This window comes from Amblyomma maculatum, chromosome 1 (genome assembly GCF_055883805.1).
Source record: "Amblyomma maculatum isolate TAMU_Amacu chromosome 1, ASM5588380v1, whole genome shotgun sequence".
Classification (NCBI taxonomy): Eukaryota; Metazoa; Arthropoda; class Arachnida; order Ixodida; family Ixodidae; genus Amblyomma; species Amblyomma maculatum.
In genome coordinates, this window is record NC_139344.1 from 280,975,454 (window position 1) to 280,993,195 (window position 17,742).

General features: G+C 45.1%; 1 protein-coding gene across 1 annotated transcript in view; it reads left to right on the forward strand.

The window, feature by feature from the left end:
- Slbp (Stem-loop binding protein) overlaps positions 1-16,375 on the forward strand; it is a 49,412-nt gene extending 33,037 nt beyond the window's left edge. The window contains exons 5-6 of the mRNA XM_084591478.1: positions 5,432-5,584; positions 16,019-16,375. Of these exons, the coding sequence (XP_084447604.1) occupies positions 5,432-5,584; positions 16,019-16,151 (286 nt within the window). The 3' untranslated portion in view covers positions 16,152-16,375. The remainder of the gene's footprint in view (positions 1-5,431; positions 5,585-16,018) is intronic.
- Positions 16,376-17,742: the final 1,367 nt, after the last annotated feature.

The window sequence follows — 17,742 nt, forward strand, 5'->3', positions numbered from 1 at the left end:
CCATACTGAGAACACTGTACGTCCATTTATTCGTACAAACAGTTTTTTTGGAACTGGAATGTGATAGTGTTGATGCTTTACTGCCATATTTAAATTTCTTGGTGGTCAAGAGGGATTTGCACACTTCTATCTTTCTTTGTGGTTATGACATAGGATTCACCCTTTCTGTTAGTTTTATCACACGCTTATTTATGCCATTCTGTTCCAATCGTTCAAATTCCGCTTTAAGAGGGCTCACCGGTTCGAGCGCCCATATAGAATAGTATGTGCATATTCTCAAAAGCTCTAGCTTGCCCATATTTGGTCAGATTTTCCTGCAGTTTACAGCAATGTTTGAAAAGGGGAGTAAATGTTGCCGACAGATTTTTTAATCAATCTTCCTTTACAAAGCATAGGTAAATATCATGAAAAATTGTACTTTCAAGCATCTTGCGCTTTCTAGCAGTCTCCTGAAAAAAAAAAAAAAAGCTAGCTATTGAAATTTCGTCTGCAGCATTTTCTTCTTCTTCTTTTTTTTTTTTTTTTTTAATGGCATAGCTTTCATTCATATCGATCCAATGGTTTGCATTTTGCAGGCTCTGAAAGTGTTGCTTGTGTTTGCTGCATTAATTTAAAATCGGTGCCATGTTTTTCTCGTACAGTGTGGTTCTGCCTGGTGACCATCTATTTCGACAATACTAGACTTCACTACCAACTTCTCATTAGGCTATGCTTGTACGCGCGCGGCTGTACTTGTGCACGCAGATCTAAGCAGGTCGGGAGAGATTTCACTATATTTCTTGTTAGCTTAGCTCTCCCACTGTGTTCCGAGCGACCAAAAGAAAATGGGAGCCGTTTTATTGTTCATGGGTGGGACACATGTGTAGCTAAAACCTGCTCTCGTCTTTGTGTGCCCCCATCCACCAATTTTGTGAGCTTTAGATCGGAGGGCACCCTATTGGTTAGTAAGATAGGGCTGTTGCGAGGCGACGGTGGACACACACTGAATGCTGGGCGGGTGAAAGATGCGGCTTTCATTCTGAGCATTACCCTATTCCCCTCACTGATAGGGTGGCTGGCTTGGGGCTGTGCTAGTTAGCCGCTGGCTATGGTGGGAAGAATTCCTCGTAGAACATGCTATGTCTAGAGCTTGCCTCTTTTTTATGTTGGCAATCTGTGTCACTACCCGCTTGCGTTTGCACTGAAAGCCTTCGCTGGCATTTTCTGCTGACTGTTTGTGCACGGTTGTCGGCCGCGGCAGGGTACAAATTCAAGTTTTCATACACCTATTACACTTAGCTGCGTTCCTACAATGAAAGCGCAAAATACTTCTCTGCAACTGTGCCTGTGTTTACGTGACAATTGGTGTGTGTGGAAGACATTTGCAGCATAGTTGTGTGAGACGAGTGTTGTCAAGTGTTTGCAAGGTCTCCTCAGTAATTTGGACCTCCTCAAATAATTTCATTGTACTATGACATCATCATTCTCCATTTGCCCCCTAACTCTCTACTTGCTTCTGCTTTTCCCCTTCCCTAGTGTGTAGTAGTAGGCCAGGGAGGGTTCTACCGCTGGCCGACCTCTTTACCTTTCCTTCATTCAATCAGTTTCTCTCTCAGAAGTATTATAAAATGTTGGCAGCTGACATGTAGACTGAAAATCAAGCAGACGCAGTCAACGAATGCCAACTTCTGCCCAGAGAAAGAGGAAGCTACTTTGCATTTTCGGCATGCATAGCCACTCTGTTCTGCAGCTATGAGATACTTTTAGCATAGTGGAGGCGTACTAGCTAGATGGCTACTTGTTAACCGGATTCCCGCTGTGCATGCGCAATTGCAAGTGTGAGGAAAGGGTTGGTCACTGGGGGGCCAGATAGAAGCGATGGTGAACGAAGCAACGAATAGACCTCTTCCTGTTTACTACCAATGTGACATGAGGAACGCACGTTGGGGTGGGTTGGCACAACTGAAAAAAACTGGCTCGGTGGGCAAAAGCATCCTTTTCTGCCCCGTCTCCCTGCTTTACAGAGCGTCGTGGAGCTGTCCAAACATGTTCAAACGTATAGGCTATATACAAAAATAAAGTTATTCTGAATCTTAAATGACATTGTTTTTTTTTTTGTTTTTTTTTTTGTTTGTTTTTTTTCCCCCCAAAATACGCTTCCCGAAAGCACTCTCAGGCGCAAAGAAATGTAGGCAGTCTTTAGCGAAGACACCGGCCTACGCATGAGCTCAATTCGTAGATGAGGGATTCCTTTATCAAGCAGAGGCGGTTTACATGAGATGAGTGTGCGGGGCAAGAAAATATTTTGGACTGGTTACGTAATTCAGTCACCTAAAATGTTCTATAAGGTGTGAAGAGGCATGCATATGAAAAATGACCTAATGATGCATACATTGAATAATATGTATGCGCAGCGCATTAATCTTCAAAAAAGAAACTGTATGCAGTGGTTTGACGGATGCTAATTAGACCTAACAACACCTTTCGGCCTTTCAGCGTAACATTCTGAGTGTGTGCACTCACCCCCTGCCATTCCCCTATCCGCCTCATTATATGGTTACCCTTTTCATAAACTCTCTATACTCCGTGGTGGCACACAGCTAAGGCTAGAAAGGAAAGCGAAGGGGGAGGGCTGATGTCCCCAACCCATGGAGAATCAGCTGCCTCACTCAGCTGTCCCCTTCACCCCACCATATCCCTACTCTGAACAACATACACCATGCCATGGTGTCAAAAGCGAGTCTGAGGCCCTTCCAAGCGTGGTCCTCTAGGACTGACCTCCTATTGATATGTTTCCAAGCAAATTTCGAATGGTCTTATTTTGCACACGCGGAAGAGCTAATACTGCTCTGTCATGGCGGGATTTACACCTGAAGTGGAATAGCAGTTATCTCCTTTTTGGGTTGTGTAAGTGCTGTCATCTATGGACACAAAGTTCAAATCTGCGTTGCCTTGGAACTGGTGAGCCCTCTTGTCTTTTCCAGCGCACTTGGACCTGGCAAGGGGCAGCAGTTGTAGGTTCTGTGTTTGGCTAGAGGTGTATGCCCCGCATTTCTGGTAGCCTGCCAATGCCTTTGAACACATCGAGAAATTCTTGAAGCACAGATTCAAGCTTCTGAGAAGCCAGAGTGCATAGCTCTTCCTCAGCTGTGATGTTCCTGACTCTGCACCAAGTTTAGTGTTGTGTGTGCAGCTTCTCCTAGTATAGTTTTAAGGCTTGTTTTTCATTGTTTTCCACTGATCAAGAGAACTCTCATTCATATTTCATGTTAAGTTGCTCACCTAGGTAGGTTGTGACCTTTGCTTTTGTTATATAGTTGGCTGAGGCTTTCATTTGAACACTAGTGCTCAGGGCGAACATTCACTTTGATGCTTTCTAAACAATCTGGCTATGCATCTTCTACGATGTCCACGTTGAGGCTTCCCAAGAATAATTCTTGGTCAGAGTCTTCATCAGTGCCAAGCATCCAAATTTTTAATAAGGGGAAATTTTGGGCCAGTTAGTACGACATTGTTGTGGGGAAAAAGAACTGCGACTTCAGGCTGGACAAAGGACAAGAAGCGGACAGAACCAGTGGTATCCAAATTTTTCTTTGCGTTGCTCATTGCTTCTGGTGGCAAACACTGGCATAGTATCCTAACTTCCCGCATAAGTAAGAGGTAGAGGCACACTGTTGGGGTTGGTGTATGGTTTCACACGTGCCGCTTGTATGCTGAGGCACTGTTTCTTGGGGCTAGCTGTTTCTTCAATGAAGCACTGATTGTCCTCTCGGCTGTTGCTTATTGCCAGCTGCTCGTTGTCAAACTTGCTTGCATTTTCTGATCAAATTGTTGTTTCTTGTCCATTCACGGTCGTTGCTAGCGAAGACGCATGCTGCTTGGAAATTTCCATTTTCCTGTCACCCAGGAGGCAGTCATGCTTGTCACCGAAGTTGCACCTTGCTGCTTTTCAGTAGTGAACTTGTCAGTCGGCTGGCTTTCTTTCTGGCTCATGCTGTTGAAAATGGCGGTCACATGCATTACATTTTTGTATGGGGGGTACCTCTCGCCAAACCTCGCAAAATGGCTTTTACTGTGTCGCTTCTCTGCCACTTCCGGCTGACTTAAGAAGACTGAATTACTCCACGACATTGTGTGCTGTTGGGCTCATGACACGAAGTAGCAACGCTCGCCTTGTTGCTTCTGGCTTCATGCTGTATTGGCATGCTGCTTCATAAAGCTGGCAGGCTGCCTTCCAGCCCAAATATGCTTTTGCGAGATTGCTGCCTGGCTCGAAATGCTCCGGTGGGTGAATGAGAGGGAGTGCCAAGCTCCACATAGTGTGGTGCCGCCTCACTGAAGGGTCGGAAAGCTTTTATGTTGCATCAGTTTGCTTCTGACACCATGTTAGATGGCTACATATTATTATTACAGATGAGGTGAGGTGGATGTCATGGTGAGAGGTCGACATAACACTTTGGCCTACTCCATGTTGGGAGCAGCATTTATTGGGCAAACATGAAGGGATTAAGAGGTGGCACTAGGCACATAACATGAGCCATTCTAGAGAAGTGATTGGGGCTGTGTTCATTTTGCCACTACAGTTAAACGTCTATGTAGCTAATTCTTTGATATTTCCCAGTACCACCTTCATTGAAGTGCATGTATTTGAAAACTCCATATACCGAACATGTTGCAGCGGTTCACCTTGATATAACAAATTTGCAGCACCGACTACCTCTCAGCTTGTGCTGAATTACTGGAAACTCCTGCAAGTTCCATGATGATAAAACGTGAACTGACGTGCGAGGAACGTCTACGACAGCAGCGAGCGACAGCAGTTAATATGTGCAGTGTTTCAGCGCTGACTGTGCATCTACGTGGCAAACATAGTGGTCACCAAGGCTTTCATATTTGGATCATAGCAGCGAAAAATAATGGGACAAAAAAAGAGAAAGGGGCGAGCAGTGTGCATCCATCGCCGCCACCCGGTTTCTCTTGCGTCGGTAGTGGCAACAGCGGAGAGCGCCGGTGACGTGTGGCAGTATCAGCTTTCTGGGGTAATGATGGCAGTCAAACGGGAACGTGTGTGAACAACATGAAGGAAATGGTGAGCACTCAGCCGCCCCCCTTTCCCCGCTCCCTTGATGTCATGCAAGCTGCGGCAGAAGTGGAGGCTGCTGCCGCAGTCACACTGCGCCCTCAGCACAGTCGCGAAATGTTTCATAACTTCTATAATTTCATGTAATTATAATGTACTGTTGACACTTTCAATGTGGCTAATTCTGAGCCTGATTTTCGTTCTGCACTGTCCTTTTGAGTCTTCACGCAAGAACTGCATATAATGAAAACCTGGATGTAACGAGAAATCATGGACATTTTACAGTTTCATTATAACCAGGTTTAAGTGTATTTTGGAAACATTCTGTGCATTATTTTGAGATAGTATTGTGCATTTGCCTCTGCAATGCAGGAAAAATCGAGCTAAGCATCACCCACGCACGCCCAACCGATACTTGAAGTACAGCAGAAGGTCATGGGATGCCCAGATTCGTATCTGGCGCAGGCAGCTGCATATATGGGACCCTCCCAAAGAGGTGGAGGCAAATGAACTACTGAACAACAGGTATGTACTGGTTTTCTATCTATTCCTGTTTTCTGGTGAAAGAGGCTTGTGCCGTTGCAATGCATTGCTGGGATGGCTTTTTGATAGAGTTACACGAACATTTGAACATTTAAAATACCAAACTGAATAATAAGGTATTCGGTTAGGGCTCCGGAGATAAGAGCGGTATTCAAAAAGTTCATTTTTTCAATTTTTTTTTTTTTTTTAAGTTGATCGGCTTAATTTTGCAGCGCTAATTGGAATATTCAGTGGGAGACAAATTCCCATTCCAGTCTTGCGCACCATTTGAAAAATCTAATTGGAATTTTACACCCCATTGGAACCATTTGGTAAATCCAGTTGGACTAACTCATTAGACTGCAGTATCCAATTGAGTACCATTGCGTGTCCATTTGGATTCAAATGGAACCATTTGCAAGTCCCAATTGGACCTAATGGTTTTACTACTGCGAGATGAAAGATGAAACACTAGTTATTTACTATAACTTGATAAGAAAGTGCAACAAAGTGTTTTGATGCAGATGCACAGTTGTCTCTTCGAGGCGCAGGCAAAAAAAATAAGGCATTTGGATCAGTTTGGGTTTTTCAGTTGGAGAATACCTAGTTGTGTTCTTGAACTGTTGATTCTTGACACAAGTCTCAGGTCTAAGTGTGCCACAAATGGGAGTGCATGACACATGAACCACAGGAGCACCATACAAACTTAAGAGGTGGCACAGTACCAGTGTTCAATACATGTGCATTGAAATAACTTTTTCTTTGTGCTTATATGCCGTATTTTCCTGTGTATACCGTATTTACTCGCATAATGCTCGCCCTAATTTTCACAGAAAATGGATGCCAAGTTGAGGGGTGCGATAATTATGTGGGGAAAATTTCGAGCAAATGTTTTGGAGCGCTAAAATCAAATTTAAATAGGTGCGAATCGGGATTCTTAGGTCAGCTATTGTAAATACAGTCAAACCTCGATATAACGAACACGCATATAACGAATTATTGAATATATCGAACTCTTCCGAAATATTTTTGTCAAAAACATGTATTTTTAACTTCCCATAGCGAACGCAGTTCAACATAAAATGAATACAACGAACTTCGCGACGCCAAGCACTGCCTCAGTTTAATAGCAGGAGGTAGGCTTCGTTGCACTACAAGTGTGTTGTGCGGCGCAGCAAACGTTCGACTACCTCGCAGGCGCTGACAGCGCCACTTCAGTAGTGGCGGCAGCAACACGATCGAATGTTGCTTTTGCCTTTTTGCGTTTTACTGTTAGCAGAGTCGTCGCCGTCGTAGCGCATAGAGTAACATATATGTAAAGAGAAGACACTCGACGCCATTTGCGGCCCAGCTCGAGGTTCCACGACTCCGCCAGACCGCATTGCACCTACGAAAAAAAACGTTTTAGCTTCAGGACTGTATGTAATTAAAAATAGACTGTAGACAGGTTGAAGTAACGGAATATAGATTATATGGTTACTAAAAGTAAGGCAAGATTAAGTGCAAATAGTATTAACTGTCACGGCTAGGTGGCATGTACTGCAACCTCCAGGTTCAAAGGGTTTTGCTTTATCTGTAGCCCCCATATGCCCATGCGAACACTTCTTGCGTCCCTGTCATGCCCTATAAAAGGGGCGTGAGAGTGGGTTGATGACAAGCAACATCGTTCTGTATTGCTTCAGGTACTGCCTCGGGTCTTTTAAACAATGCCGGTAACAACTTCGAGCAAGTGGCGCAAGCGCCTGTGTATCCAACTACGAGACACATGTGAAAAACCGAAACCGAAAGTAACATTGCGGCCTCCGAGATTTGGTATATTGAAGCGCCCTGCTATGAGGCTGGCACACTTCGCCGACTCCGCTGTGTGCCGCTGTGCGCACAGCGGGCCGCTGGGGCCCTATGGAAGTGTCCTCTCTTTGTATATATCTTACTCTATGCGTAGCGTGCGTTCGGTGGAGGCTGCGTCGGTGGTCATGTCAAGTGTGGTGCGCGGGTGTGCATAGTGTTGTGTTGACGGTGAACGTGAAAAAAAGAGCAGCACTGACGTTAAAGACCGAGCTCGAAATAAAATCAGCAGTTTACAAGAAGAGACTGACACTCTTCTCGTGAAGCTTCGCATGAAGCCGGACTTGAAAATCGACCTGCTAGGAGCGGCATGCGACTGCGTAAAAGGCGGAACGATTGCCAACTGCTTTCGGCACGCAGGTTTTTTTTCCAGCAGTGGCCCGTGCATCAAGTGACGATAGGGACGATCCCGACGAAGCAGAAGCAGAGCTCCACGAGCTTGATGAGGCCTGGAACGATTTTTCACGTCATGTTGGTGACATGCCCGCAACAATGACTGTAGAAGACTTTGTAGGCGGCTACGACATCGCAGCGACCACGGCTGTATTGACGAACGCTGAAATCGTTGCGGAAGATTTTGAACATCCTGCAGACAAAGCTCAGGCTGACCCTGCAGACGATGAGAACATTCTGATTTCACAAGAAGCACTTGCTGCATTGGATTTACTGCACCGCCACTGTAGTGCTATTGAGGGCAGTGGGTTTGCCCTTGTTGAGTGTTTGCAAACTGTAGAACAGGGCGTGATATGGAACGCGATCAACACAAAAATAGCAGGCCGTGATAACGCAGTTCATTGCGTGTAAATAAATGGACATGACCCAAGTAAGCACCCTCCTAGTTGCTGTGCCTTCTCTGATTGAATTTTGCTGCTCTTGCATGTATTTTCTACGAAATTTTATGCTACGATTTATAGATACAGCGAACTACCGTATACAAGCGTGTAATGGCCGCACTTTTTTTTTTCCGAGATTGGGGTGAAAATGAGGTGGTGGCGATTACATGAGAAAAAAGACAGCGAAAAAAATTATTTGCGGTGGTACCTGCCTTTATCATTGTCAAAAAACTCCTCGTCCTCCTCCGCTAAACTCGTCGGGATTTCAGGCTCGTCCCATGTCCAAAACATCACTCCTCGTCGTTGTCCTTCTCCTCCTCCGAAATCATCGGGACTTCAGGCTCGTCCTTGTCCCAGATGAGGTCATCCTCCGTACCGTCCAGCCTGTTTGATATCCCTGTCACCTTGAAACTTTTTTCCACAGTCTCGAACGAAACCGTGGCCCACGCTTCGAGTATCTGGTGGCAAACGGCCACAAGCGATGCCCGTTTCAGTTGGCCGGTTGGAGTCTTCTGGTGGAAGGCCGTTGCCATCCACTCACTGTACGTGCTGCGAAATCCACACTTAAAAGGGCGATTTACGGAGACGTCCAGCGGCTGAAGCATGCCGGTTATGCCTCCAGGTATGACGGCCAAGTCCGTGTTAGATGCGCGGAGTTTTTGCCGCACGCTCTCTGTCAGGTGCCCCCTGAAGCTGTCTAGGACGAGTAGAGAACGCGTCGCAAGATTCGCCCCTGGTCGCTTCTCCCAAACACACTTCAACCAGTCTGTCACCAGCTCATCCGTCATCCATCCTTTGTCCTGCGCACGAACAAAGATTCCATCAGGGAATTTCTCCGCAGGTAGACGTTTCCGCTTAAAAACTACGTAAGGCGGTAGTTTTCGTCCATCCGCTGTGATGCAAAGCATGACCGTGCATCGCTGCCTTTCGCTCCCCTATGTAAGCACATGCACGCTCTTCTTCCCCTTCGCCTCGACTGTCATATTCTGGGGTGTGTCAAACCAAACCGGGATTTGATCGGCGTTACCAATCTGAGAGAGAAGGTGCTCGTGTTCTCTGCGCTTGTTGATAACAAACTTGTGGAACTGCAGAAGCTTTTCACCATACTCCTCGGGTAGACGTTGACACATCGTCGTGCGACGGCAAATGGACAGGTTTTTTCGCTTCATGAAGCGCGAAATCCACCCATTGCTGGCTTTAAACACGGTAGCCACAATCCCCTTGCTGCGTGCAATGTCTAGCGCTTTCATGCGCAGCATCTCAGTCGCAACAGCAAAGCCGTTGCACCACGTCTCCGTCACATACTCGAGAAGTGAGTCTTCAACTTCCGGAAACATGCTCTGCTTCCCTCGGAAAGCGCGCCTCTGAACATTTGTTTTCCTGGGAGCATCTTCTTGGGAGCACCATCGCTGTACACATTTTTCGTCCAGCCGCTCTTTTTCCTTCTTCTTTCGCGTAGTGAATCACTTTCAGCTTAAAGTGAGCGGTATAACTAACATATTTTCCCATCGAGGAAAAAGAAAATCTTCAGCTCACGAGCGCAGAACAAATCAGGGCAGTGGTGCGTTCCGATTGCGAGATCGCGCGTGATATGCTTCGGACGATCGAGGAAATAGCTGTAAAACGGAGGAGCGAAGACTTGGATTGGATTTGCTGGCCTCACTCTTTGTAACGGAGGTGGTGGCCACTGCCCCCATGCTCTACTTTTTTTTTCCTCAAATATTTTGTTCTTAATTCTTATTGGCGATTCTACTTCTAACCTTACGCTTCATTTTGGCTTTCACTTGATTTTTGGGTCCCACCTGGCGGCAGTAACCACAAGACAAAAAGTTTTTTTTTCCCAATTTTCTTTCTAAAGTTCGGGGTGCAGCCATTACACGCATGTATACGGTATTTTCCGATTTTTTATCTGTTCGTTATAACGAGGTTTCACTGTATAACCAAAACATTACTTTTAAGCAGAACTTACCCTTGTTATAAAAGTACAGGGTGACCAAAAGCACCTATTGCTAAAACACTTTATTTACCCCACGCAGCCTCATCGTCCCTCCCCGCGTTCCGTGGTATAATGCTCACAGCAGACCACAAGTTCTACTTTCGATCAGAGGCTTGATCAGAGTCCGTATCGACACTACAATTGATGTCTCCAGTAGCGCACTACGCAGAACTCGACGCTGAAGTGCCTGCTAGCAGTGCGGTTGCTATGCTGTAGCCCGTACTCGAAAGCTTTCAGTTTAAAAGCAGCTGTATAACTTGCGTACTACCCCACTGCGATGCGGCACCAAAAACACTGTAGACGGTGGAACAAAGCAAGTAACACGGACGGAACGAAGGAACAATGACGAGACATGGAGACACCTCGCAAAATGGCGACTATGAGCGTCATGCATGGAGGTAAAAAAAAAAAAAAAAAGACAAGCATAACTGATGATTATGATATACCTGAGCATGCTATCGCCACCTGATAGCGCATGCACACAACGAGGCCAGCTAGGTTCAGTAGCGCTCAGAAGATGGCACTTATTACTACTAGCAGACGACTCTCACGGTGGTAATATTGGTGGTGCGATGATTATGCGAGGAAAGAAAAAAAAATTCGATTTTGACGCCTAATGTTGGGGGTGCGAGCATTACGCGAGTATGGGCATTATGCGAGCAAATACGGTAACACACAAAAGATGCACAACGAAAAACTTGGCATATACGATGCACCCTTGTATAAGAAGCATCGCTATTTCCTACTTGTGCCAATTGTATTTGACTGTACATGCTTGCTTGACCATCGCGACATGCTCTGTCTGCGAGAGCACTCCTTATGCTGTGTGGAGTGATAGAAAAAATAAATGGAACACACATAACCAAAAAAACTCACACAGACGGCAATTAAAGAGTTCGCCGATTTCTGCTGGCAGCACCAAAGTCAGTGCAACAGGTCGCGCTGCTTGGAAGAAAGCGCGTGCAGCTGCCTATTGCCAGCGACATTAACTTGATGATGATAATGAACAGTGCAAAGGGCCCCTGCGAACTGTGTGGCAAAATATTAAAGCACAAAAAATAAGATTACTGCAACGAACTAGAAAAAAAATATTAATGCGCAGAAATGAATGCAATTTTCGTTTCTTGCAGAAGAAAAACGTGCCATATGCTTATTTTTACCGACCTCTCTCAGCCATTTAGTATCCGCGGGGTAGGTGCGTCATCGGCCCTGGTTCAACAATCACTGTTGCATGCAAAGTGGGTTATCTGTATCAAACAGTCAGTATTTCGTTCTGCTGGTTGTGGTAGAGCTTTACAGCAATTTGAAAACTGTGTGTGCTCGATGAGAAACTGATTGCCGCTGCATGTCCGCATTTTCGGACGATGGGACAACGCTGCGTCACAGCTTAGCGGCTTGGCCAGCTCGTCCTCCCAGGCATGTCGCAAAAGTGGCGGCTTGTTTTACGGATACATGTCGGCACGAGCGGCGTCTCGCTGCATCTATTTTAATTGAATGGTGAAGGTGAGATTGTATTGCCCCCAAGACTCATGTCGCATTGCGCAAAGCCTTCCGTTCCGTTCCCTTTGCTGCGTGTTTTGCTTACTGCATCGCATTACCGCACCAATTAACGTTTGCTGAATATGCTTTAGCTGGTATCGCAGGGAGGTTCCTGTTGTCAGTGGAGTCTTTCTCATGTATATGAATGCTAAAGTCGTAAATTTGTAGCCTCACATTGACTCCTCTCAGCGACAAATGAAGCACTAAGTAAATGAATGGAATCACAAACAGGGCAAAATTTTAGTTGTAGGGAGCGAAGCTGTATCACAGTTATTTTCGCTTCTCAGGTGCATTAGCTTTTAAATAGTAACAATCCCCATTTGAATTTCTTACCTAAGCTCTTACAGCTGTGTGTTCTAGCGCTAGCGTTAGTTATCGTTTGTTTTTCTTTGTTCTTTGACACTGATATGCACTTTGCTTGTTCGCAAAATCTCTTACCCTTTTATGATCTCACGGTGTCTCGTTTGGAGACCTACGCTCAGGTAATTTTGTTATCACGAGGATTTCATGAAGACCATGACAGACGAATGAGCGGTGATCGCTTTCCTACAGTTCAAGATTTGCATTGTCGTGACGCCTATATGTAAGTAATCGTGAATTAATAAAGCCTGGCTTTCGATGCAGCACAGCTTCACTCATTTATGCCCTTGGTGAAATTCCTCAAGCCATGTGATTCTTATCAATGTACTTGCCAAATTCACTTGAAGGCCCTTCATGTTCAGAAACGTGCCTGAAGAAATAAGCCCCAGAGTGAGTTTACATCACGCGCAACAAAAGACTAGGCTAATGACGACTGAACCAGAACGATGCTATGATGAGGTGGTTGAAGATGCTGTAACATTTCAGTTAACTTAAAATTCCGCCTTATCCGGGCATCGTTCTGGCTTAGTCGTCGTTCGCCTTGTTTTTTTGCCCAAAAGTAAAAAAAGAAAACAAAAACAAAAAAAAACAACAAATTCCCCACCAATGGTACGTCGCCGTAACATTACAAGCTTTTTTGATGTCACAATGTCACGTGCTTGCTTTGCCGCACAGTTCGCAGGGGGCCCCAAGAAACTAAAGCCTCATTCAGGGTCGACATGCAGGCTTGTATGGGAGTTACGCTACTATATGCTCGTTCTACCATGGCAGCACTGCTGAAACATCATCTTTGAACTCAGAATCACTGCTCTGATCATTGTCTTGTTCGGTTGCCGGGTGCAGTACATGCAGAAAATGGAAAACACATGCAGCAGGCACCAAACAGACTTGCAAATGTCTTGTCTTGCAATTGTGGGCGGGCGAGGAGCATGGACGTCATCTTTTTAGCATTTGATATTGCCAACGCTTGGAGCCTGTCAGACCATCATAGGTTTTATGTTCACAGATGTCATTACTGCTGCCGTTTCATGAAAAAAGAATTCATATAAGATGCACCGTTGCATAAGGCGCACTAGCAAAATTAAAGAAAAAAGTCTTATACAGTGGAAAATGTGAACTCCATTTATGGGATCCTCATGGAGCCAGTAGCGCTTGTCCGTTGAGTGAAGCTCTTGTTTTTAATCACTACTGCTAGTGGATATCTTTTTTACAGGAACCTGATTAGTTATCTTCTGTTTGTAGAGAGTAATATGAAAGTTCCACTCAAGGAAATCATTAGCTTATTATTGGACTTTCTATTTGGAAGCTCCGTATTGGACCTCTCAATTGGAATGGCAGGACCTCTGGTAGGCTATCTGATTAAGTCGCATATGCACTGATGAACTGTTCCACTTCTCACCACTACTACATTTACAACCACAAACTGTTTGCTGTACTTCAAAACAATTCAAACAGAACAGCTATTCCCTTTATAGTGCTTCAAACTGAAATTTAAATACAGTTGCAGACTAATTTTGCGGACCCTCAAGAGGCCGAAAAAGTGTCCGAAAAATGATTGGAGGGGCATGGTGTTCAAAGAGGCACCAGACACCTGTAAACAAAATGAAAAAGCCTCGTCGACCGGACTAGGGACATAGCTCGGGTCCACGGCTTTTTGGACTGAGGAGGCTGACCACCTGGGGTGAATATGTCGCGCCTACTCTTAATAAAAGTTTATATCTCTCTCTGTGGCAGTGGCAGCTGTCTCCGTGGTAGAGGTGGAAGTTGTCTGCTGCGCGTTGGTTTAAAACAGAGAGAGGTGTTGTCTCACGAGCTCCAGCAACAGTGCGAAGTTGCAATACGTCTTGGAGTTGAAGCGCCAAGGTCTCTCAGAGGTCGTGTCACGACTGGACTCGAGCTGCTGCGTCCCGCTGCCCCTCGAGTCCAGCCATGGTCGTGTTTAGTCAGGATATTCGGTGTATTGCGAAATGAAGTAAACCCAGCACCTGTTGTCAGTTGGCAGCAGGTGCTTTTCGGTGCGCTAGGCAGACACGCATTTTTTTCCTCTCTCTGTGCTTGCGCATTGTCTGCAAGCGGACTCATGCCGCTGCGACCCGTGCTGCTGGCTCTTTTACTTGCAGTTATATGCAAGCATTTTTTATCTTATTCCATTTCAGGTGATGACGTCCCCGCTAAGCTCAGATGCCACTTTTTAAAATTTGATGCTTCCCAGTGCGCATTCAGCGGAACGCGCTTCTTGTAATAATCCACGTCTTCGGCCTGCTTCTTTCGCACTGGCTCCGCCTATCTTGCCTGCATCTCTGCATTTTCACACTGCCTAACCCTCCTCGCCTCTGCAGGCCTACCCTTCGTCTCCACCTTCTCTGCTTCGTACTTACTTGGTCGACCTCGTTGCCAAGGACCAGACGTAGATGCCCTGTCCGCACTCATAGAAGACGATTCGTGCGAGCGTCTCGAGCTGGTAGACTGGTCCATCACACATGTAGTTCAGGGAATACGTCCTCTCTGCATCCATTTATAAGAACACCTTACATTTTATGCTAGTTGTGTGTCATTTTTTTTTTTTTTTCTTTTCAGTACAATACTATCGTGGGTTTTCTGTGGGCACTGCATTCCGCGGTTAAAGTTGCATGCAAGCAAAGCTCAAAATTAGCGGAAATGTACTTTATTGCTAGTTGTTACTGTTATTAATAGTTATTAGTTCCACAATAGTTCCTTTCTAATGAGGCAGCTGGAAGTGATAGGTGAATATGTCTATTTAGGACAGATAATCACTACAGACTCAGACCATGAAAGGGAAATAACAAGGAGAATGATTGGGATGAAGCGCATTTGGCAAGTACTCGCAGATTATGAGTAGCAGCTTACCGGTATCGCTCAAGAGGACAGTATATACCAGTTGCATCTTACCTGTACTCAACTATGGGGCTGAAACGTGGAGGCTAACTGAAAGGGTCTACTTAAGCTGAGGACAATGCAGAGAGCTATGGAATGGAAAATGGTAGGTGTAACCTCGCGGTAATAAGCATTCAGGGATGGGTCAGAGAAATAACAAGTTAATGACATTGCGATGCAAATCAATTATAAGAAATGGGCAGGGCATGTAGTGTTAGGAGAGGATAATCAATGGTCGCAAAGGGTAACGAATTGTATACCAACGGCATGAAAGTGTAGCAGGGGGTGGCAGAAAGTTAGGTGGGTGGGTGAGGTTAAAGGGACAGAACACTGACTAAAATATGTAATAGGATTATGGTGGAAATAAAAAGACCTTGCCTTGTATGGTATAGAATGAGTGCTACAATATTCAAGAAACAAACGTTTATAACTTCAATTTGGCACTGAAAGTCTCATGAAAGCGACTGGCGTCTCCTCTTGCAGTGAAACGCTGTAATTATCACTGTAGTAACCCACGTCTTGGGAAAATGTTGCTGGTTTTCTCAAGCGCACTGTGTTCTCTATACTTTTAAGGGTGGTCGCGTTATTGTATTTGCACTCTCTTCGCTGCGCCCGTCAGCAGAAACCGTCCTCCTTTCGCACCGCTTATGATGTTCTTTTAGCTTTGTCACTAGATAGTGCCACTCGGTTTTGAATATTTTTGATGAAGTGGTTACCATGCCTCACTAAAACGGAAAAAAAAAGGCTGAAAAGAGGAGGGATGGGAGGATGGGAGACTGGACTAGAGATAGAGCACTGAGAGCATAGCCCAGTGTCCATTATAACAGTGCCCACTCATACACTTCTTAAAACAATTGTAAATTGAAATTGACCCTTCCTGCTCATTTTGGCTTTTCATTTCGTCCAGCTGCTTGTGTGTATGCAAATGCAATCAATTCCTTAAGGTTGTGCTATTTTTTACATTTACAGCATTGATCTAGATGACATTGATAGCCTTCCTGGTGACGACGTCAAAGTTCTTTTTGAAGATACCGAAACACTTTGTGACGATTCCTCTGTGAAACCACTGGAAGAAGTGACCAAAAAATTGGACTTCGAATAAGATCGTTTGTCATGTGTATTATGGTATGTATAGGAATATGTGTGAATTGGTTGTTATTCTCACTGCATCATTACATTTTTTTTTATGCACTTGAATGTGTGTCTTTATACAAACAGATATCAGGCTATACCAGCACACTCAATAGAGCAGTCTGGAGTGTTGTGCTTGCCTAAATGTATCACTTGTGAAGCCCTGCATTTTAATAAACGCTTGCTTTCAGCATCAACAGAGTTTTTGTCAGTAATGCTCTTCCATATTCTATAACTCACTTGACTTTCAGGCATAAAACAACTAAGAACTTATACAGGTTGTGATAGAAATTATGGAGAAAGCCACTCTGAGGCAGCAGCAACTTAGTTAAACTGCAAACTCTCCACTTAGAGTGCCCAAGTAGCCTTAAACGAGCTACTAGCTCTTGATAGAGTCCATCTGAATTCTGAGTGAGGTTGCAGTTTTCTTGTTTCTGGCATGAACAGTCTTGCAGTAAACTTGCTCTCCAGTCGATTCCACCATAGCCACACAAGATAAAAAGAGGCAGCGGTGCACTGCTTTGTCATGCTGCATATTGCGGCATCTCCTATCGTACCATACATGTAAATGTTTATTTGTTTTTATCATTTGCACAGCCTGCAATGAGAGTGCAGTGGAAAGGGTGCCTGTTTAAACTTCGCACATGCTCGTACTTCCTGCTCAAACATCAAACCATTGAGCATGGCTCATGGGAGATGGACAGGAAGAAGTCTCGGTCAACAATGGGACAATGAAGGCTGATGTATGTGGGCTCCCGCCGGGGTGGTCCAGTGGTAGGGCATTAGACTACTGTGCCCAGGGATGTGGGATCGAACCCCGGCCTGTGTGGTGTGCAATGTCAGTGCACATTAAAAGAACCCGGGTGGTTTAAATTTTCGGAGCCCTCCACTACGCCGTCTCTCATAGCCTAGTTGCTTTGGGACGTTGAACTCAACAAACCAACCAACCGCTGATGTATGTGGAATGTTAGTATGGATGTTGCGACCATCACAGTAGCAAACAGGCACTGAACTACCTATCCAAATGTGCAGTATTTTGTTGGAAGTGCCAAGAGTGAGGTAATGCACCAACCTCCACGCATTGATCATTCTTGCTGTAATAAACTATCTTAACTCACCTAGTGACCCTTTAAAAATTTTGGAGGAGCACAGGAAGCATGTTTGAAAACAACTCCCTGGTAATTGGATTCATTCGCTGTTTGCTTTGAATGAAAGATATATCGCTTCAGGAGTACTAAAAGCACTTTTTGTTTTTAGGTTATTTAGTTGGAGTTAAATTGCTTATGCATTGTTGAAAGTGTTTGTGCAGTGTTTGTTTTGACATACGCACAATGAATCTGACAATAGGCCTCTCCCTGTTTGCAAACAATGTGACTTTGGGAAAGCATGTGAGGTGGGGAGCATGCTGAAGGAAAACTTGCTTGGTGGGAAAAAGCGTCCTTTCCAGCGAGGTCTCCCTGCTGTAAGGAGCGGTGGGGAGCTGCCCTTTGCTGTGCAGTTTTTACCTCAAATTGAAGGCCTCTCCCATTTTCCTCCAATTAACCCGGTCCTGTGCTAGGTGC